We start from the raw sequence: 22,972 nt of genomic DNA, 5'->3' as shown, positions 1-22,972 counted from the left end.
GAAGCGGCGGCCAGCACATCCCTCAGCTCACGCTGCTTCCCGCAGCCCCCATTGGCCTGGAACAGTGAACCGCGGCCAGTGGGAGCTGCGATCGGCCGAACCTGTGAACACTGCAGGTATACAAACCATCCTGTCCCACCAGTGGATTTCCCTGATGGGCCGCATGCTAAAGGTTGCCGATCCCAGTATTAGAAAATAGTTTTTCACCACCGTTTTAACACATTTATGCCCCATTCACAATGGCATCAAGAACATGCCAACAGAAAGTATTTTTCCAAATGAGACTAAAAATGGTTTCCCTGCTTGTTTTTTGTAGGATAGGTGGGGGCAAAAACAATAAGACAACAAACCAAATCTTGGCCCTACCCTGCTGTGCAGTGGAGCCACCAAGCATACAAGACCCACTTGGTTTCCTAGCAGCAAAGCTGCAATCAGCTCCTGAGGTGGCAACTCTATGTGTAGGTGAATATTATTGCTCAGGTGAGTGCTAGAGAAGCATATAATTTACATGAGGTCCCCAACCTGGAGTTGCTTGGCACTCTGCTTCCAGGGAGTGGAATGTGGTGTAATAGATTCCATTGTAGGATCAGGGTACGTGGGACTTCTGAGCAATAATTAATATTGACTTATAATATATAGGCTACCTTAGTCTTGGGAAAGAGATGGGGAAAATATTGTCCCTATCTCATTTCCATGTACCATCCAACCTGAACAGTGAACAAAGCAGAAGAAATTTGGAGCTCTGATCATTGTGTCTGGCCCAGCTATGATGGACCTGGATGGGACAAAGCTGACCTGTCACCACCTTTTAAGTTTCTCTGACCTTAGGACTGACTGAAAGATGGTTTGGACTCTGGCATAAGCTGGAGCATCCTCAGGGTTGCTCTAACTGTGACAGTTGGTGTAATATCTGGAGGTCCCTGGAGCACAACAGTATGCCAGTTCACGCTCCTTCCCATGCCAGGACCCCTCTGCTGAGTACTGAAGGATTGGTGTACCAGGGATTCTCCTTTGCTGGTGGAAATCTTCAAGGGGTGAAGTAAGCCCCTGGAAGGGTGCAGAGGGGTCTTAGCAAGGGCTAAGCATCTGGCCCCATTATCTGATCATATCCTTCCTCTGCCTAATGGGGCAGCCTTTCTCTTTTTGGTATCTCGGCGCGGGAAGGGGGGCCTTCTGGGTGCTAGCCAAAACAAAGGGTGGCAATGCATTTCCCCGGGGCTCAAGGTTGGGGTTGCCGGATTCTTAACACGGGGAGCGGAGGGGAATGGTTGGTTTCAGGTGAAATCATACAAGTGGCGTTGACTTTGCCAGGTTTCTGACAGTGCCTGGAGCCCCGCTACGTCCCCGTGGCTCTATTGGCAGTACCCTTCCCCCTTCGCGGATTTACTCTCCGGCTGCTGGGCCCCTTCGTGGGGCTCGTCCCCCCTCTGCAGGCTTGTTGTTGTCACGTGGCCGGGGGAGGGGGCTCCGGCCCGGGGGCGGGCCGGGCTCAGGGGGAGGAGGCGGAAAGTTTGTGCAGCGGCTGGGGCTGGCGGTGACTGCAGCGGGCTGGGCGCTGTCTGCTTCTCCCTGCGGCCCCGGGGCATGAGCAGGACCTGTCGCCCGCGCTGAGAGCCGGCAGGTTGCGCCCGGGCGCCGTGGGCGAGAGCGGGGCGGCGGCCCAGGGAGCCCCGGCCATGAGCTGCTCGCTCCGCGCTGCCCCGGCCGCCGCGCTGGGCTTGCTGCTGCTGCTGCTCGGCCGCCTGGCGGGGAGCTCGGCCGCCGGCGGCCCCGGCTCCCGCTCGTGCCCGGCTCCGTGCCGCTGCTTCGGGGACCTGCTGGACTGCAGCCGCCTGAAGCTGAGCCGGGTGCCCGAGCGGCTCCCGCAAGGGGTGGTACAGCTGTGAGTATCCGGCGGGGCGGCAGGGGGACCCCAGCACGGCTCCTGCGCAAGGGGCTGAGCATGACCGGGGGGGGGACCTCCAGTTCGCTTCGTTACCGCTCCGGGCTCCGGCCGGGTGCGGCGGCGCAGCAGCCCCCGAGTCCCCCTCGGGGACTTGTTTCTGGGCTGGATTTGGAGGGTCTGGCCCTACAGCTGCGGGGGGAGGGGAGCTGTCTCCCGCCCTCCACGTCCGTAGTGAGTGGCGTCCCCAGCGCCCCCCCCCCCCTGCATCCCCTGCCCATCTCACATCGGCTCAACCGGGGCATGGGTCACCTAGGGAAGCGTCTCACCCCGCACATGTGACCTTATCCATCACCCCGCCGGCCTCCTCCCACGCAGTAGTCCTGATTTGAGGGGACGGGACTCGGGACGTGGGGGCCACGGTCCCGATCACAAAATTGCCCAAAGGAGAAGGGGTGTGGGGGCCTTTTGTCCCTTACAAGGCTCTGCAAGGGGCTGAGTGTTTTAGTGAGGGAGAAAGTTTTTTATAGAGACCAATAATGCGGGATTGGAAGCTATTGAAAGTGACTTGTTCTTTCGCAAGTTGGGGCAGAGTCTGGTATCCTGCCAATAGGATGAAATAAAACTGATACTGAATTGAAATTGGGCGGGGGGGTTATATTGGAGGGAGGGCTTGGGAGGAAGAGAGATGCTAAGATTGAATGTCTGTTTCTGTTTTAAGTGTTTTTTAAAAAAAACTGATTGCTGATAGGCATTGAAAATAATTGGGCCCAGAAAAGTTTCATACTGCTGTTAGCAGAAAAACAAAAAGTGCATTCTGGTGATGTTATTTAATTAACATTATTTACAATTACATTATGCTTCACAAAAAGATATCTTTTGTAGGTAGAGTCAAGTTGCCATATTAGCTAGTGTGGGATTTATATCATCATTCCTATTGATCTTTTTTTGTCTCTAGTAGTTTTAAGAAATGTATTAAGAAGACAGCTTATATCAGTTAATTTAGCAAGACAAACTTGAAGACTACTTAGTAACAAATATTAAAATGTCACATTTAGAATATTTAATTTTAGTAACAAACATTTTTGAACAAATCATAAGATACTGAAATTTCCTAAAAGGAAGAAAAAAAAAGATACAATCTGGAACCTTATTTTTACATTTCTTAATTTCTTTTCACTCATTTAACTTCTATATTTTTCTTATTAATTTTCTATTAAATTTCAAAAACAGATAGAGATAAAGACTTTAACGTAAACAGGAAGGCTTTCAATTAGTTTTGACTAATTCTGTTCAATTGCCTCATCTGGAGGTCATGCTTCTTTACTCATGAAACATGGATGGCTGTATTGACAACATATGGAACTGAACATATGAATGACTTTGGGAGGTGAATATTTCCATGAGTAGTATTGGAAAGAATCTGTGAGAGAAAAGAAACTTACATTTTCCTTTTGGTTGATATTGTTAAGATGTTTCAATTATATACATATTCAACAATTCATTGTTCTTCCTATTGAATGTTGATCCTTCTGGTTCTTTTGAGTTGTCTCAGTAAGATAAAATAAATCTTTTGACAAAACTTGTTAATATGTCAGAAAATTAGCATTCCTTACCTTAGTGCAGCTAACTTAACGTTTAGATTTAACATTACGACAAACTAAAACTAAGGGGAAAGCATAGAACCTTTAACTGGAACTTACTTCTAAAAGTCATCTTTAAAATATATGTTGTGTTAACATAAATAACCAAATGTGTTGCCTTTTGCAATTATTTTAGTGATAGACTAAAATAAATTAGAGGGTTTTCTGGTTAGCACAATTGGAAGTGTAAATTGTTTTTATGTAAGTTCACATTCCTTTAAAGAAGTGAGAGAAAATAAGTTCCATTTGTATAAATAAATACTGGGCCTGTTGTAAGACATCCTGCTGTGATCACTCATTGGACAGCTGTGTCATTTGGTCTTAAACTCACAGGAGTACATCTTTGTAGGTGTCACCAAACCATGTGGTTTGGCTGCTTTTGTGTAAATGTTTCTTTTATTTGTGTCAGATGCCTTAGAAGTACCCTTGTTTCTTTCTTCCTCCCCTTCCCCTTAATAAGAGAGTGCAGAAACATGTGGCATTGTCCTTTACCTCCTCCTGTTTAGTATTTGGAATTTTGACTGCTCAAGGTGCAAGATAATTTTCAGTTTCAGATAGCCAATAAAGTTTGAGTTAATGTGATGATTGTTACTCCAAACTATTTACTTACAAATAGTAATAGATTGTGTATTTTGTTGACAAATAGCAGAAAATATATATAATCTCGAAAGGGAGTAATTTAGTTCAAAATCTGCCAAGCCTTATTAGAAAATATTGTAATATCCATTAGACCTAATTCTCAAGACCTTACTAAGGCAAGAACTCCCTTGTGGTTTGGTGGGAGTTCTTGCTTGAGTTAGAACTTCAGGACTAAGCCCATTTTGAATGTTTTCCTCTCCTCTTCTGTCTCCCTATCCCCCAATGCATCCAAAAAGTCTACTGATATAAAGTAATATCTAGCATTATGAAGTGGTGGCTCGGCCCTGTCTCATTCAAGTTCTCACAAAATTAATTGAATGTTGTGCAGAAAATGCTGTATTGGAGCAGACCTTATGACTACATTAAGAAAATGAGCTTCACTGTCTGAAGGTTGAGTGTTTGCATTCTGTTACTGTGCTGTCAAAGTTGTAGTTGCTCCATTGATACAGAAGCAACCTCATGAAATGTAGTGTAAATAGGAGATTTTGACCAGCTTTATTGGGGATTTAGAGTAAAGTGCATCATCTTCTTTAGTGAAATCTTCACATAATTTAATGGAAGTCCATTGAAAACTGAAAACTGATAAATATTTGTAATGGCTTTGTATATAAATATCCTTAAAGTTAGATTTCAGTTTACTTCTAGCATATGTGCTTTGAGATTGAAAGAATGTTGCTTTGTTAGAATTAACGTTTCAAAGCCAGAATTGGGGAAGGGAAAGCAAATACTCACCAGTGCTTTCATTATTTTTAAATTCTCATTGGAATTTTAGAATATGCCTTACCAGGTTCACCTAGGAATGCCAAAGCTGTCAATGAGACAGAAGGGAGCATCTAAAAGATGGTTTCAGCTAGTGTTTGTACAGCATTTTTAGTATTTACATTTTATAAATCCTCTAGTTCTTCACCAGAATTGCCAGAAAAAAACTCCTTATGGTTTTCACAGCTGTTTTTCAATATTTTCCAGACTAAAACTTTAACATAGCAAGCTGATTTATGAGTCACTTTGGATCAGTGTCTTAAAAAGCCAGGCTGTAGCTGTTTTGTTTTTTAGCGTTCCTGATTTCTGCTGAATTAGCAGCTCTAAAGGCCCCAGTGGGATTGATTAAGAAGCTGTTGCTGGATTTGCATTTTAAAATTGCACTTGAGGCTCAGGTTTCTGAGTTCTCTAAGGAAGAAGATGATAATTGCAACTAAGTGTTGTAAATTAAGTTAGGGTCTAAAAATTGTATTTATACAGTGTGTGAAAGTGGAGAGGTACCACCTCTTCTGTATTAGGCCTTGCCTTTGGTTTTTCATTACATAAATATTAACACTTTAAAGTTGCAGTTCAGCTTTCCAATGAAGAAGCATAGTATGAAAGATTGTTAATGCAAAAGTAACTGAATATGAATAATTTTCTTTCATAAAACAGGTTCTTAAAGGACAGGGTCAAAAAGGCTTGAAACACTGCAGCACATAAGTATTACTGTTCTGTTGCAGTATAAATTTTTAAGCGAAGAGTGAAATATATAGTTTCTACTGTCTAGTAAGAATTTATTAAATGTAAATTTGGTGTCTATAAAGTCTCTGAATTTAGTCCCCATTACATCTTTCATGGCTCTTAGAACTCCAATAGTAAAAGTAACCATAGGAGAGAGTTTCTTTCCCCATTTAATATGGTTTTAGTGTGGAGGAGTTAGATTTGAGAAGGAGAATCAAAAATGGAAAATATTTTGCAACCATAGTATTTAGTGTTTCCCACTCCTATTTCTAAGTGGAAATAAAAAAAAAAACAACCAAAAAACCAGTCCACTTGCACCTCACTTTCTTATCAGTGGGTTTTAATTCAAGGGCGTTAGTTAGATTTTATTTATTTATTTATTTTTTAAAGTCTGTATTTTACATTTTTATGCCTAGGGCTCATGAGAAACTATAGATTTAAATTTCACTTAAAATACTTTTTCTAACTGTAGTTGATTCACATTCAAAAGTTCTGTCTTCACTTATAGTTCACCTGCAAGGAACAAACTTCCCCATAACATTTCTAAAAAAAGATTAACATTGAAACTGTGGCCTTATTAAATGCTTTTTATTGTATGTAATGTTAAACAAAAAAATTGTACAAGTATGTGTGTTTGAGAGAGAAGGCTTGGAATTGACTGTTTTTATTGTTGTTACAACAGTTTTTCAAATAGGAGATAAAAGCAAGTGAATCAATGTGGAGTTTCTGGATGTATGTATTTTAAAAAGTAGATACCCACTAATTTTGCATGTGGCATCTCCAGCATTAAAAACACAAATTTTGTTTTGAAACAAAATTTAAGTTGTTACACTCACGGTTGCCTTGATAGACTCCAGATGGATGTGAGCTTGAGCTATGAGTGAAAGTGTCTGGCTCCAGTGTGGTGATCATGCACAGCAGTGGTTGTAATTGCAGGATTTTTATAGTTTAAAGACTCTGCCAATTTTTTTTACATGTTATAACTCTAGCAGAACAAATCTACTCACGTCTGTTACTGTCTGGTGGGTCCTTAAGCAAACATGTTTTAAATAAACCTTTTGCAGGGTTTTTAGATGAAATGAAGAAACGCAGGTTTTTAGCAGTGATGTTGAAAGCTCTTAGTTGAAATAAATGCTGATTCCTAATTCTTGTCTAATGATGACGAGCAGTAACATATTAGGCTCTAATAACCGTGACTTCATAGAATTTTGACTGTTTATTTGCATACTTCTCATAATCCCTACAGACAGACCAAAGCCAAGCAAGTGAATTAAGTTTGAGGTGGTGGTGGGGAGTCCTTACTAAGTAAAAAGTTTAATTCAGATCACTTTTAAAATCTCTTTGTTGTAGGACACTTCTTCAAGATTTGTTTTTGAATGTAAGGGTGAAGTTGTCATTAAATATATGTGTGCGGTTTTAAAATGTAAAATAAATGGATTTTTCTCAAATCTAGGGTCTGACGGATGGCTACTCTGGATTTTTAAACAGTGAAAGAATTAATCTTCCAGTTTAAGTGTGACCAACCTCATTTACAGGAGAACTCAGTCATGCTAACAAGACTAACATTTGTAGGTTTTTGAAAATGTTAAAACTGAACTGGTTTCCCATCTTCCAGATGAAGCTCCTTAGGTGTTTAGTCCATTTGCTGTCTCTGGACACAGCATACACTGCTCACTCCAAGAGGACACATGTAGAACTTCACTGACATCATTTACACTTTTTCTGATTAATAAACCATGCTAACATGAAGCCCTGTGGGGTTCTCAGTCTGGCATGGAAGAGAGCTGAACTTTATGGCACAAGGTTGTTTCCTTAAATACAAGATTTTATGCTGAAGTTCTGAGTAGGATAGAGACTGGCTTTTAAATGTAGGTTTGGTTTCAGGCCTATTTGTCTATTTACAGCTGCTGATACTACATATGATCAGGATTAAATTTGTGTACATGAGAATAGGATTCCAAATCAAATGAAAACATCAATTCTGTTTTCATGCTTCCTTGCTGTTGTGTCTAGGCTTTGCAAGTTGTTTTAGATTATTTCGTTAAAAACTATAAATGAAACTAACACATCCTATTCTTTTGAGCCTATATTAAAATTTAAGACTCAAGTGCAGCTCTATCTGTGAATTTCTCTTACAGTAGCCAAGAGGCTACTTTACCTACACTTTTTTTTCTGTATGACAGGTTTCCTTGACAATGTGTATATATGAAGCTTCCCATGGATGTTAAGACTTTTTCGTGCTATTGCCTATTTAAAAAACGAAAGGGATTGTTCAGTCACAAAACACCACATACAAACTAAAGGCCTCTCTTTCCAGTTATTAGCAGTGGTCAAAGCATTTAAAATCACCTTCCTTGTTTTCACAAAACAATACTTGAGTGAGTTTCTATTGTAATGTTATTGGTAGCAAAACTATAATGTAGATTTTTATATAGTCAGTGATTAATTAGATTGCAGGTTCAGTCTAAATATGTATTATGAGAGCTAGTAAAAATATACCTGATATTTCAAAAGTGACATCTCATTTATTTTTGTAATCTCTTAGGGACTTAAGTCACAACAGATTATCTTCAATCAAGGCCAGTTCCTTGAGTCACCTTCATAGTCTTCGAGAAATGTAAGTGATTTGTGTGTGTTTGGGTATAAAAATAATGTTCTTTTCTGTAAGGATGGCTGACTGAGAGACAAAGGTGTGTGCTCTTATAGTGCTGTGTGCTGCAATAAGTGAGTTTATAATTAACTTTGAATTTTAGGTGGTATTCAGCAATTTAACATATATAGAGTATGCACTCCTTGTTTATATTGCAACAGACTTTCTTTTTTGATCTTGGCAGAAAACTGAACAATAATGAATTGGAGACCATACCTAATCTGGGACCAGTCTCTGCAAATATTACTCTTCTGTCCTTGTAAGTAGATTTTGATGGCGCTCTTTTTAACTGTAAAGATGAAAACAATAGTGGAAATTTGCATTGATGTTAAAGTTAAAAAAATTGGAAGTTTCTCAGATTGTGGCTGGGAAGTTGCTTATGTGACGTTGCATCAGGTTATTTAAAAATATATATGTGTATGTACACAGATGCTTGTGTGTGTACACACACAAAATTAAACTTAATCCTAGTAGTTTTTGAGGCTTCCCTAAGATATAGACAGACTATTAGTATTAATTTGTATTGTGGTAGTGCCTGCAGGCCCCAACCACAATCAGGACTCTGTTGTGCTAGGCACTGTACAAACACTAGTAACTAGCATGCAAAAACTTGTATAATGCACGCCTTCAAAACAAAAGTTTGTGTACCTTGGGTGAAATTCTGCCTTCTTTTGACATCCGTGGCAAAACTCCCATTGACTTTAGTGGACCAAGGATTTCACCCCTTAATTTTAGGACACATATATGATATGTAGACTAGGATTCAGAATAAATCAAGTGCCAGTAACTTTACTACAGCTTGTTTGGTCTGTCGAGTGTGTGGGAGAGAGAGAATTATTTCCTGTTATTGCAGATGTTACACAAGCTTTTGTTTGGTTTAGTTTGCATGCAATATGTTTATAATGAACCATCATATTACTAAAAGTATGTCACCTGCGCTCAAAGGCAGAATTTGTACATTCAGGAAAAGCAGATATCAAGTTAAAATGAAGGGACTCAAAACAGAGATGACTTGATTTTCATTTTAATGGGAAACTTGCATAACACTTATGCTTTCTTTTCTGTTCATGGCTTTTGATCAGCTTTCATAAAATGTGTGTATGAGGATACTTAAAATAGTAATGTCTAACTACATTTTAATTATTTTTTCATAAACTGTCAAATACTTCAATACTAAAACATGGGTATTTAGCTGAGGGGTTTACCAGCAGGATTTTTTAGTGTTAAAGCTAGTATTGTTTAGCCCTACTCTTAATACAAATTGGAAGCTGCCTTTCTGAAGAGGCCTCTGAAGAGTTAAAACAATACAGTACATTTTGGGAAGCTGTTCAATTAATTAAATTGATCACTATTCAATTGCTTACATCTGGTGATTTATAGGGGGTTTGTTTTTACTCTGATCCTAGGTCAGCTAAGTCAGCTGGTGCAGCCGCTGTGTCTGCACTGCTCTGTTTGAATAAGAATTAGGTGACATTTGATACTGATGTGGTTTTTCTACAGATCAAAATCAGAAAAGAATGAAAGAAAAAGCAGATGGTGTCTGACAAATAACTACTGAATTTAAACACACTATCTACTTTCATATTACATTAGTGTTGACGCTTTTTTTAATGACACATCATTCTATAGTTTAATCATTGTATTGAGTCTCAAATATACATTTAACTATTAAGTGCCCTTCTTTTTAAGAGTCTGTTTACCATGAGATTATAAACCTTTGCATAATAAAGCATTAGAAATCTTTCCTGTCTTGTTTAAAAATGTATGCCAAGTTGAGAATTTGTCCTAAAGCATCCTCAACCCCTTTCCATGGAAATTAAACTCTAGTTCAGAGGAACCTAAAATTATCCTTCTGCAGCTGTGAAAAGAATTTTTTGATAAAATGAATTAATCCAGCCACTGCTGGATATTTGTCCCACACCCATGGATCACTAGCTTAGTTTAGTTTACCCACCTGGCCAAACATGGAGAAATCTTTATTGGATTTGATTTGTGCACTGTGTTCCGATTTTTTTATTTTATTTTATTTTAAAGTACCTCTTAAAAGTGTTTCAGTTGCAATGCACTGAAGGTATTGCTTGGGAGCTGGCTTGTTGCCATTCAGCTTTGAAGCCCAGGCCATGCCTATGTATGATGTCAGGAAACTCCTGGCCAAATTAAAGTTACTAATGTTTACCATATACCTTATGACCACTGTGGAGAATCATTGGAATTAGAAATGGAAGAGACCTATTAAGCCATCTAGTGCATTCCCCTATCAGTGTAAGATTAATTCTTAGAGCATATTATGTAATGCTCAGGTGGAATGGGTAGTCAGAAAAGAAAACTAGAGAATGGTATTTCATGGTTCAGGGGAAAAAAATCTCTTGCCCCCAAGGTTTTTCCCCCAAAAGACACCTCACAAGCTAGGAATTGTTAAGGGCACAGAGGGTCACAACTTCATTAAATAAACTAGTATGTAAATAAACAGAGGAATGAACATACTCTTTGCAGAAGTGGATGGCTGTAGCTGGTTGGTAGGTCTATAAAAGAATGTACAATATATCAGTATCACACCAACACATATCAGTCTAATGGCATCATTTTTGATGTTGGAGATAAAGAAAGAAACTTAATACTGCTTGACTTTTTTTCTCATCCTAAATTCAGTTTGTAGTGCTGGCAGTTTTGGGGAAAAAACCAAAACCAAAAAAAGCCAATCTTGTAAACTGAGCTAATTTGCAAAAAGAACAGGAGTACTTGTGGCACCTTAAAGACTAACAAATTTATTTGAGCATAAGCTTTTGTGGGCTATAGCCTACTTCATCGGATACATAGAATGGAACACACAGAAAGAAGATATTTATACATACAAAGAACATGAAAAGGTGGGAGTAGCCATACCAATTGTAAGAGGCCAATCAATTCAGATGAGCTATCATCAGCAGGAGAGAGAGAAAAACCTTTGAAGTGATAATCGAGATGATCCATGGAAGGTGTGAGGATATTTTAACATATTTTAACATGAGGAAGTGGAAGAGAACAATATACAGCAGTATGATGTAACTTTTTAGAGATGGTTTTCAGAGACTGCTTGAAGCAAACTTCTGATGAACTCTGTAGGATCTTAGTTTTCATGGAAAAAGGAGATTGTGAAATCTTCCCAGTGCAAACAACTATTGTGTTCCTTAGTCTTGGTTCTGACTCTCAATAGCAGAAAAAAGGGTGTGTGAATTTACTTAAATGGGAGTTATCCTGCTGAAGCTCTGTTTTGATTACATTTCTTACAAGATGCGCACAAAAGCTAGCTAGCTTGCTCAACAAGTCTTTTAGGAATGCTGCGTAGGGTGCCTTGATACGCTTTTCTTTCCTTGCCAGACTCTAATGGCCCAGGATCTCTCTTCGAAGCAGTGAAAACTTCTCCTCCCTAGCACCTATTAGTACAGTTCTGGAATCTTACAATTCTGCAGAGTGAATTCCACAGAGGGTATGTCTATATGTACAATGCTGCAGTGGCACAGCTGTACTGATACAGTTGCGCCGCTACAGCGCATCTGGAGAAGACACTCTATGCTTACAGGAGAGAGCTCTCCCGTTGGCATAAAAAAACCACCTCTGCGAGCAGTAGAAGCTGTGTCGGTGGGAGAAGTTCTCCCGCTGACATAGCGCTGTGCGCACAAGTGCTTATGTTGGTGTAACTTATGTCGCTCAGGGGGTGGAATTTTCACACCACTGAGCGACATAAGTTTTGCTGACCTAGCCTGAGTAACAGATGCTCCCTAAGCTGCAGGGCATGTACAGTTGTAAGGGCTCGATAGGCAATGTAAATCTTGACATAACTAACACTGACTCACGTAACTGCTGAAGAATATACTCAAAATGTCTAGTAAATGCGCTTGTGCGGCATAACAGGAAATTACTTGGCACACTGTGATGTTCCTTGAGAAATTCCCGAGGGGACCTTTTATCCGTAGTAGCACCCCTTTAGCCAAACTGTTTTCAGGTTTAGTTTTTGAAAAAAATGGTTTAAACCAAAAATGGAACTGATTTGTCTGACCTACTCTTGGTTGTTTCTGACTCTTCAAATTACACATACAATATAATTTATTTTCTGCAGGAGAAAAAATGAGCTCTACATCAATTCAGTCCCTAGTTTCCTGCAAATTTGGGTAATCCAAAACTAAAACTTACTTCTAGTTGCTAGAATTTAATTATTAAATATGTAATGTTAATTCAATACAATGTAAACATTTTTGGGTATACTGGATTAACAACTAAATTACCACAAATATTTACACTGGCTATACATAGTAATATAGCCTCATTTATCTATCACTAGAACTAAAATATTTTAGATGTTTCCTTATTTGCATTCCTCAAATGCTTGTAAAGCCAGTTACAACGAACATAGGACTGTTTTTAAAATTTGTGATAGTTTCATGCTACACAATTTTGGAATTCTGAGGAAAAAAGCAAGTTATGTTTTAATTATTGCTGGTTGTTGATCACTTATTTGCTGTTTTGTCAAGCTTAGAAGTGAATGCTAAATGCCCCAACAGTTAGGGACATCTTTGAATAAAATTTAAACATGTTTTTGTTCTGAATCACCTAAATACTGTATTGCTGGTTCTTGCTCTACATGGCACTCTAAAGTCAACTAAACTGATGGTGTCATATTAATCCTGGGGAGATTTGGTGAGGGAGAAGGGACCTGGTAAATGAATGAGGTGGTGCGTAGGTTAAAACTAAAGGGAACACAATTTGCCAGCTAACACAACCACTTTGTTGTGTGGACGCAGTTAGCAACACTCAAGTGCTTCTAGTCCTCCAATGTCTTCCCACATTTCCCCTACCCCCCATGCCCAGAAAGGCAGATAAATTTTCCTGCAGTTCACTGGAAAAGAACTCATAGAATAGCTCAGTTTACTGATGTGCACCCCGCAATTTGTGTTTTTTTTCTCAGTGTGACTGAAATAGGTTAACTGGAGAGAAGTAATATGAGCGTCGATTTGAGCTAACTCTGCAGTAACAACATAGCCAGAGTCTTGCATGACTTTTTAATTCTCAATTCTGTACCTAATGTGGGGTGAAACTTTGAAATTAAAAACTGCAAAAACATACAGATAATCAGTTTTTAAAAAGTCACTTGGCCACTGTCCTTCATAGCATGGGTCCATGCTCTAGAAAGCCTTATGGTTCATAATGATTACTTAGGTTGGTATAACTTTAATCCCAAGGGATGACAAACTACTTAAGATGTAGCTAAGAACACTTGATGCTACTTCTGGGGTGACACATTATTGTTTCAGTGCATAACAACATTATAAAGCAGTTCAGGAAAGGAAGAAAATTATACCGTATCCAACACAATGGGCACTATACAATAGGGAAACTTTAGGCATGTGGGATATAATTTTGTCTCCGCACCAGGGTATAATAAATGTGTTTGAAAAAGTATAATCTGATATTTAATTACCACAAGTGTTTAGGGACCTCTATCTTTATATATTAATATTGTCTGAAAAATTAACTTTCATTGATTTCAGTACTCCCTCAAAAGGAAGAGGGCCTTCTGTGAAATTGCAAACACTTCTGCAACACCTAAGTTTTCTTTGAAGATATCAAAAATATTGACCAAACTGGAGTCTACTTTATTTATGGGATCATATAAAATACAGCCTATGGTGTTACACATGTGATGTCACCACCATAGGTCATCCTTCAGTACCTCAGAAAATGAAAGGCAGCTATCAGTGGCTTTGGAGACCCTGAAAGACCTTTGTTGTATTGGGATACTGGGGGTATTTTTTTTGCCTTAAACCTATTATACCTAAACTTACAAATAGACTTAGAGCTTAAAGAGAAAGAAAGAAAGAAATACATCAACATCAGAATTATACGCTAAGACCCAAAATGTGAAGGGTCTTTCAGGGACTCACAAGCCATTGATATATTGTATAAGGGCTATTGTCTCTCACAATAAGGAAACCACACATTCTGAGATGTGTATTGCATATAGCTTGAAAGACTCCAATTAGAATATCTTAAAATAATGAAGTCTGAAATCTTAGTGAAATTCTTTAAGTAGTAAGCTTAGATTTTTATTATTATTATTTTTGTACAGAGCTGATAAGTTCAGATGGAAAAATTCTTGTTACAACCATTGTAAATCACTGACCCGTACCAAGCAAAAATCAAGTTTGGCTAAAGCTAAACTGGAAAATTAAAAGTTCTGACAAAATATGTGAAGTAATTTGTAGACTTTTCTATGTCTTTAAGTGTCTCTATAGCATTGGCAGGAATGAGAAAATACATGATTCAAGTGGAATAATATTTCTTCTAATATAGAACTTATGAAAAGTGCCATATTGACAACCCTAGAGAGATTGAAATATTTTGTTATATCCATAGGATAGGTTAAGCATGGACTGCATCGGCTATACAATTTGTCAGACTAGTATGTTAAAAACATTCTTCAACATGTTCTGGGCAAGCTACCTTTAGGAGGAGGTTTAACACATTAAATACCATGGCCATTCAATTCTGAGCTTTGTGATGGCCCAGTCAGGTGTCAGTATTAATGGAAGTTCTTGTGATGTAGCCACTTGTTTTTACTAGGCACTAGACTGAAACCACATGGTCATTTTTCTAAAGGTCATCAGACAGCCTTCAGACTGCAATTACTTTGAATACATGACCCAGAGTTGAAAGATTGTGCATCCACAGATTGTCAAGCACACTGGTAATGAGGCAATGTTCAGTATTAAAAAAAAATCCCTTGCATTCCAGATAGTATTGTTAAAATAAGAGCTTTAGATCAGTTTACCGAATGCACTGAAATTGAATTTAAATACAAGCATTTTATTTTTATACATATTACTTACTTTTGGGAAAATTATTTTTGCTGATTTGTACTATTATGTGCATGTTGCTATTTTTAATCATCTCTCTCTCTCTCTGTGGTCACAGAGGTTGGAAGGTTAAATTTAAAAGTTGGTTGACAAAACTATTCCAACTTTCTTGGCCCAGATCAAGTTGAGAGTTGTACTTTCTGGTCAGCTGCTCTAAAATTCATCTAATTATTAATCTTTTGTGTTAATAGGGCAATTGTCAGTAATGGTGATGTTAACCTAAAAGCTAAAATCAATTGCTGCATTGGAAAAATGTAAAATGATTCTATTTTGATTGCAATAAAAAATTTTGCAGCACTCAATAATGATTTTTTAAAAATATTGTCTCAGTTGCTCAGCTTTATAAATATATATTCAGAGAGAGAAAAATTCTAGAAAGCTGTGATGGATCAAAATAGTGAGTTCTATAAAGGTGTTTTTCTCTCATTGCTTATGTAGCCTGTGTAAACTTTCAAGGCGTCTTTAGGTTTCAGTCTTTATCAGGACTGGTGAGTGACTCTTGTGAAATTTAAAAATAAGTTGCCATCAGTATGGAAATTAAGCTTTGACTAGGAGGAGCCAAGGTTGATCTTTGCACATGTTAGATGTTTTTCTTCTATCTTGCCTCATTGCCATTGATTCTGACTTTAGCTATCACCAAAGTCTCATCAGTGGGCAGTGTACTTAAGTCCTTTTTGGATTACACATTCAGATGACAAGGGAACCAGTTACAACATGATTGTTTCTTGAGATGGTTAAAGCAATTGCTCCATTATGTGATGTAGATAGGACCTAACTATGTTCTGGCAATCAGAATTTTGCCACATGCTCTGGTATTCTAAGCATGTCAGTAGACAAAAGTATAACACAGTTCTCTCTCCATTGGGGGGTTTTAGAGTGCTTGGGGCCTTTGATGCAATCAACCTAGCCATCTAATCTAAAAAGGTATTTATCCTTTAGCTAGCCTTTTAAGTCTTAAGAATGGAGAAGAAAAGCTGTTTCTTATCTGTAAGAAGTTTTTTGTTTAAATCGGTTAAACAAGTTGCCTGATATATAGCTAAAAGTGCATAAATTGATCAGTGTTAGGCGGTTTAATTCTTCTGGCTAATATGAATTTTTAAGGGCCAAGTCCCATTACTGGGAAGAATGAAAAATGGCTTCTCTCAAGGATTACTGGATGGTTTACTAGCTAGCTATTTTCATCCTTGCTTCCATGTTAAAAACCATATGGCAATCAACAATCAAAAGTTCACATAATTTCAAGGTATTTGTGTTACTGATTGCCTAGATGGAATACCCGAACAATGTTCTTCAGATGTTAGAACTTGCATTGTCTCATCCAGGTCCTGATTCATTGAAATACAGCATACTTAAACATGCCTAACTTTACATGCCTGGGTAGTCCTACTAATTTCAGTGAGATTTCTCATGTGCTTAAAGTAAATTGTGTGCTTAAGTGCTTTGCTGAACTATGTCTCTAATCTAAGTAACCTCTTATAAATGTTTGAAGATGATCTTCTACTACCACTCTATGTCCATTTCTTAAGTAGAGATGGAAATGTGAGTTAAATATTTGTTTTAAAACAATGGCCATTTTGCTCCAAGATCTTATTCTCAAATGAAATTACACAAATTTAAGAAAACATACAAAATAGTTTGTCCACCTCCACACTTGCTCAAATATAGCGTAATGGGCACTGTGTAGGGGCAGTGTTTGAATCAGGGTGGCAATTTGATGCATCTTTGGCTATATCTTAACGAGAGAATCTTAACAAATGCCTAAAGCAGGAGGACAAAATCATCAAAGATGATTGTCTGGAGGGGATAAGTATCAGGGAGATCCAGGGCTACAAACTGGCAGGAACCCAGCTCTTTGCCATCTTGCAATAGCAAAGGCATGTATGGAAGCAGTATCAGTTCACATTCCAAAGGTTATCTTTACAAGTATGAGTTCTGGAAATGACTTCTTTAAAATAAAATCTTAAATTCTATAGAAATTGATGTCTTAAGCCTCCTGTATTTGCTAGATAATGGCATTGTCTCAAAGCCAGAATGCTGGATGAAAGCAGAGGATTAGGATATTAGGCTTTCTGGAAAAGCTTTGTTTTGAAGAGGGACTCAAGAAGAAGAGGCTAGAGCCATGTCAGACTGGGTTTCGGGCATGGTGTGATTTGGAGAAAATCCCAAGAATGAGAGTGCTGGTGAACAGTGAGTGATGTGGCAAAGGTTGTGAGCAAAGAGGTAGACAGGAGCTAGGTTTTGCAGTCACTTAAATTCAATGTGGCGAACAAGGGGAAAGAAATAAAACGATTTGAAGAGGAACAGGGCGTGATCAGAGTGGCAAACAAGGAAGATGGATTTTATTGTGGCAGCAATTTGGATAGATTGAATGGCAGGAGAAGGAAGACGTGCCTGGAAGATGACAACTTGTCGAAGCTGAGGTATAAAATAAACAGAGCCAAGACAAGGGCTTTTGCAAAGATAACAGAGGATATCAAGTAGATTTCTGAGATATTATAGAGGAAAAACTGTCAGGATTTGGTGAGCATTAGTGTTGGAGGACAAAGTGAATTTAAAAATTAGTATGAAGCTGCAGGTGTAAGGAATGGGGAGGATATTAATTTCAGTGGTGATAAAAAGAGAGGAAAGGTGATGAATTCATTTGCTGCCATGTTAAATTTTACTTGATGGTGGGGCATCTAGGAAGAAGTGTCAGATGAGCCCGAATGGAGTGGGGCAAGGTCTGGGTGAGATGGTAGATGTGGTCACCCAGGAATAAGGCATTAAAATGAGAGGTGAAGATACAGCCCTAACAAACCCTGAAAGGGAGTGGGAAGAAAAGGAGACCCAAGACACGCTAAAGGAGCAGGTGGAGACTGGAGGTGGACATAGAACCAGGGGGAAAGCACACTGTCTGAAGCTCAGAGAGAGGATAGTTTGTGAAAGGGAGCAATCTACCGTGTGGGGAAATGAAGAGCTGTTGCTACTTAGTGCTAAGTCAGTGGTGACTGACAAAAGCAGCTTCAGTGGAGTGGGGAAAGGGTGGCACCAGATTGTAGTTTAGCAAGGGAAAAGTTAATATTGTAGTAAAGCATTGCTTTCTCTGATAGGGTGAAAATATGCGGGGGGGGGGGGGGGGGTGTTTTGTTTTCCCCTCATCCTTTCTTCTCTGGACACTTTTCCTGGTATGTGTCATTTCATAGCTCCTTTCCCTTCCTCCCCTCATCCATGCCTGGCTTGGGCATCAGTAAACCTTTCCCTTCCAGAAACTCATGGCCACTCACATGGCATCCTCTCTGCCCCTTCCTTCCGTCCTAGGAAGCAGCCAGGGTCATTCAGTAGACTAGCATGACAAAGGAGGGGACTTAATGTTAATTTTGTACTTTTGTGCCTAGATACCACAAATATAGGCATAATAAAAATGCGTAGAGCCAGGGCTGCTATGAAGTCTGATCTGAAAGCCTGTCAAGAATATCACAGAATGTGAAATTGGAAGAGATCCTCACAAGGAAAGCAGCAATGTGGCTCAAGGAGTGTGAAATGTCTGTGTGTGAACCAGGCAGCAGACCTGTAGACTTATCAGCTGACTTGAAGGGAGCCAGAATGCTGTCCTGGCTCTACTTTGGCATCTGCTTCTCTGGAATATGAGTGTCTCTTAAGGATATAAACATATTTTAATGACTGAAGAGAGAATGTTCCAACTATAAATGTCTCAGGCTGCAGTCAGGTGCACAGTTGTGAGAAAGGTTCATAGTCCCATTTATGGCAGTAGGGTGTTAACTTTGAAACATGACAGTTTAAATGACATCATTATTAATTACACTACTGATAATTTTAGCAGAAACATCCTAGTTAACGTGCTTATTAAGTTGGATCCCATAACAGTGGAAAAGGCGTCAGAGATCATTGTCTCTCTTTCTCTCCTGTGGCCACTGGAGAATTATTTGCCACAGTAAATGCTGCAGTAATTTGTGCAGCTCTATGTGCCACAAAATACCGGGCTCCCATCATTTACCTTGGGAGTTTATTGCACAGAAATTGTCCTGCTTTTTTTTTTCCAGCTTAAATTTTCCTTTCTTTATTTTCCTCCCATTATTCCTTGTCATGGGCCCCAGTTCTCATAGCATAGTGGGAGCCATCACTAGGAGACTTGGAAGAAGAAACCAACCATGGAACAGGGTAACAGCCAAAATGAAAGGAGCAGGCACCAGTGAAGGTGGAGAGGAGAAGCTGGGGGAACCAAAGAGGGGAGATTGTGTGCCAAGTGGAATGTGACTAGATTTTTTTTTTTTAACCACTTTTTCTACCTCCACCTGTCTCCCCTCCTCACCTTCCGCAATTCTCAATAGATTATGAAGTAAGGCCTGACTAGGAGTGTAGCAAAAGACAAGGACCAAGAACAGGTTCGAAGGAGAACTTTACTGATGGAAGGGGGAACAGTAATATGTTGCATATTGGGACTTTGGACAGAGTTCAGCATAAGGGTGAGAGAGGACACCAATTCTCTCCCTGTTGTAGTAAATGTCAGCCTTCATGAGTAGGAGTCAATAGCCTAGATACGAGTTCAGAGTTCCACAGGTGTTTCTTTAACATATGGCATACAGGTTGAAAATATTTATCAGCAGGTATTTAGACATAGTATTTGGAATAAAAAGTAGTGGTTTCCTTCAACACATTTGGGATATGTCCACACAGCAGTTAGGAGGTGTGATTCCCAGTGCAGGTAGACAGATTCACACTAGCTTAGTGTGAGCTAGCTTGCTAAAAATAGCAGTGTGGACATTGCAGCATGGGAAATGACTCGAGCTAGCTGCCCAGGCTTGGAAACGGGGTCAGGTGGGCCTGGGCTTCTAGCTGCCAGTGACTCAACATCCACAGTGTTATTTTTAGCACACTAGCTCAAGATGAGCTAGCAGAAGTCTATCTACCCGCCCTGGGAAACACAACTCCCAGCTACATTGTAAATATATCCTTTAAATACTTTTTCTAATGGCATTACAAGACAGATATGGAAGTTGCTGTCCCATTTTTTTATTTCCCCCAGAGGCAAGGAAACTGTACTAGACAATATGTTGAATATGCTGTAGCTGCTGCTTGTATGGGATGACCCATTGCTTCATGATTGATTGGATTGCTGTAAACTTCATGGACATTAGTGATGTAGTAAAAGTCATGAATGCTGAGATAAATTTTTTGTAATAATCCTAATCTAAAACTAATTCATGGCACATTCTAAACTGTTACTAATATTAATATTTTTTAGCATTGGTCTACACACAAACTTGTATGGATCTAACTAAATCCAGTTTGAATTCTGACATTTTGTTTTTGTACAAGCCTGTGCATGTGCACTTAAATAACAAAAGATATGAGTTCAAACATCAATGCTAGTTACTTTGGTGTGTTTGCAAGTAGAGCAGCCCCTGGTATCTTTTGCCTCCTCTTCAGCCACCACAAGAAGAGTCTTGTACTTTATTAGTACTTCATTATGTCAAGATATAGGATATTGTTTGTTTCTCCTCTGAGATGTTAGCTAGGCTTGTGTTTTCAAAAATGTTCTTTGTGATTAATATAACAAATAACTTGGAAGATAGGCATCTGATATAATTTACTATTTAATTTGCTACAATGATTATAAAGAGAAAGTCAAATTAGAATGGTTCAGTAGGCTTCCCGCACTAGAACGTCCGTTTCTTTCCCCCACCCCCGTCTTTATTTTAGAAGTTTTAACAGGTAAATATCAGAGACATTCCAGTAATCATTACAACAGTGAGACATCATACAGTAGTATAATCATTGGATCTCTCTTTAACAGGTGTTACTGTGTTACAGAATGAGCATCTTTACACTACCCACTACATGTCATTTCTAGTGATTTTTATTACGTTGAGTGAAATCTCTGATTACATACACCTTTCTCACACAAGGCATGCCTATAAAATGTCAATATTAAAAAAGTGGGCAAGTGTACAGAGGTTCTTTTGCAGGTGAATATACCAAAGTCCTTCGTCTATTTTCCTTGGTATGTAAATGGCACATCAATTTTTCCATAAAGAACGCCTCCCATATTTTTTTTGGAACCATTGCTCTAGAGTTGGACTGTTTTTTTCCCCAGTGGGAAGCTATCAGCCTAGCAGCTATTAGCAGATGAAAGATTAATTCTTCATTTCCTTTGTATGATTGTTCCTGCTAAGAAGCCCCTGGAGGGATTACCAAAGGATCATTTGGTAATAAATATCTAATAATTTGTGATACTTGGTTACAAACTGCATCACAGTAATGGCTGGATGTGTCTACCATATATGCATAAAATCTTCTTTGACCACAATTTCTCCAACATTTATCTTCATTCAATCTCTCTATATATCTGTAGCTATAACCTGATTGGTCTGAGGTACCATTTGAAATAGCCACTTAAGAAATTTTCTTTTATTATGCTACAGCCTAAGTTAGCTTCGCCATTTTTTCTAGATATAACCCCATTCCTTTGGTGTAATTTGTTCAGGTAGTTTTTAATTCACTGTGGGGTTTTGTTTGTTTGTTTTAAGAGGCAGTGGGATTAAGAAGTGAGGGCAGTCAGTAGTAAAGCGTTCAAATATCTTAAAGTATATTCCACGGTCAAGAGGCAACATAATGCACAGTGGGAGCTTAATTACCATGTCTTTGACCCACATAGAGTTGTAATAAAAACACTGATATGTAGCCCTATTTTCGTGAACAAATGAGTTTACTTTCTCTCCCCCTTATGTGACTGCACTACCGTCCCCCTCTCCCCTACCCCAAAAAGCAAACAGACTTTCTGTATGCTGGTCTATGTCAAGTAATGGGCCAGTTAGTTAAAGCAGTAATCTGAAGATAGTATTTGGGTTTTATTCAGTTCTATTAGAAATGACTGAACTTTGTGATACAGGGGCTATTATCCTGCCAGTTGTAAGGAATTTCTGTTTTATGAGCAATACTGACACAAAGACAGCACTGTGTAAGCCATGTCTATAACTGAACACTTTCACACTGCAATTTAGGAGGCGTGCAGTTCAGGAAATTGCTGGCTTCTGCTGGAGCACACTTTTACTGCAAGGAAAATTTTATTCATCACTCAAGTAATTGGCAGTTTTAATACCTAGTTAGTAATTACCTTATAAACAAACTAATATATAAACGAAAGGCTCTATGACCCGTTATCTAAATCATAGCCTTATTTGGCCAGTGAAAGTGACACATGATGGTTGTGCTTGTTGTTGTTTTTTATTAAAGTAATTTGTTACCATTTATTATAAATACTTCCAGCTAAGAGGTTTTTTAAAAAAAAATGCAGTGTACCTTTACCAGACAGCCTGAGGAATGAAACATGATACAGAAGGAGAGTAATGTTGGAGAGGCTGCAAGATCATTTACTCTTAATGGGAGGGCCTATTAATCTATAACTTCTGGTTAAGTTTTTGAGTCTGGATTTTTCTGTCCTAATGAGTAGTAACCCCTTCTCATGTGCATAAGCAACCACCCCAGAATCTGTAGCCTACCACTTGATCTAAGGCCAGTATTGCTAATGTTTTTTTCAGAACCTATATACTTGTTAATATCTTAATTTAAACCACTTAGCATGCAATCTCTAAATGGTGGTGGTGGGGAAATCCCAATTTTTGAACACTGCTAAAACTAGGTATATGAACTATTTCAACTAGACCTGGTTGAAGCAGACTGGAACCTAACCAGCAAAGAGCAGACACTGGCAGATGGTTACATTCCTATAACCATTTGAGCTCCATTCTCCCCTTCACCTCCCCAGCTCCTTACAGTGGGATATCCC

At 38.9% G+C, this 22,972-nt stretch overlaps 1 protein-coding gene across 4 annotated transcripts in view; it reads left to right on the top strand.

The window, feature by feature from the left end:
- The first annotated feature begins 1,532 nt into the window (after window positions 1-1,532).
- LRIG3 (leucine rich repeats and immunoglobulin like domains 3) overlaps window positions 1,533-22,972 on the top strand; it is a 48,722-nt gene continuing 27,282 nt past the window's right edge. For 3 of the 4 annotated variants that reach the window (XM_042855896.2, XM_042855861.2, XM_024100581.3), the window contains exons 1-3: window positions 1,533-1,882; window positions 8,192-8,263; window positions 8,481-8,555. In XM_042855896.2, the coding sequence (XP_042711830.2) occupies window positions 1,677-1,882; window positions 8,192-8,263; window positions 8,481-8,555 (353 nt within the window). In that variant the 5' untranslated portion in view covers window positions 1,533-1,676. Of the gene's footprint in view, window positions 1,883-3,120; window positions 3,273-8,191; window positions 8,264-8,480; window positions 8,556-22,972 lie in introns of those variants that run through there. The other variant, XM_024100582.3, reaches the window with a different exon arrangement.

This window comes from Chrysemys picta, chromosome 1 (assembly GCF_011386835.1).
Source record: "Chrysemys picta bellii isolate R12L10 chromosome 1, ASM1138683v2, whole genome shotgun sequence".
In the NCBI taxonomy this organism is placed as follows: domain Eukaryota; kingdom Metazoa; phylum Chordata; order Testudines; family Emydidae; genus Chrysemys; species Chrysemys picta.
This window is presented reverse-complemented; position numbering and strand designations above follow the sequence as displayed.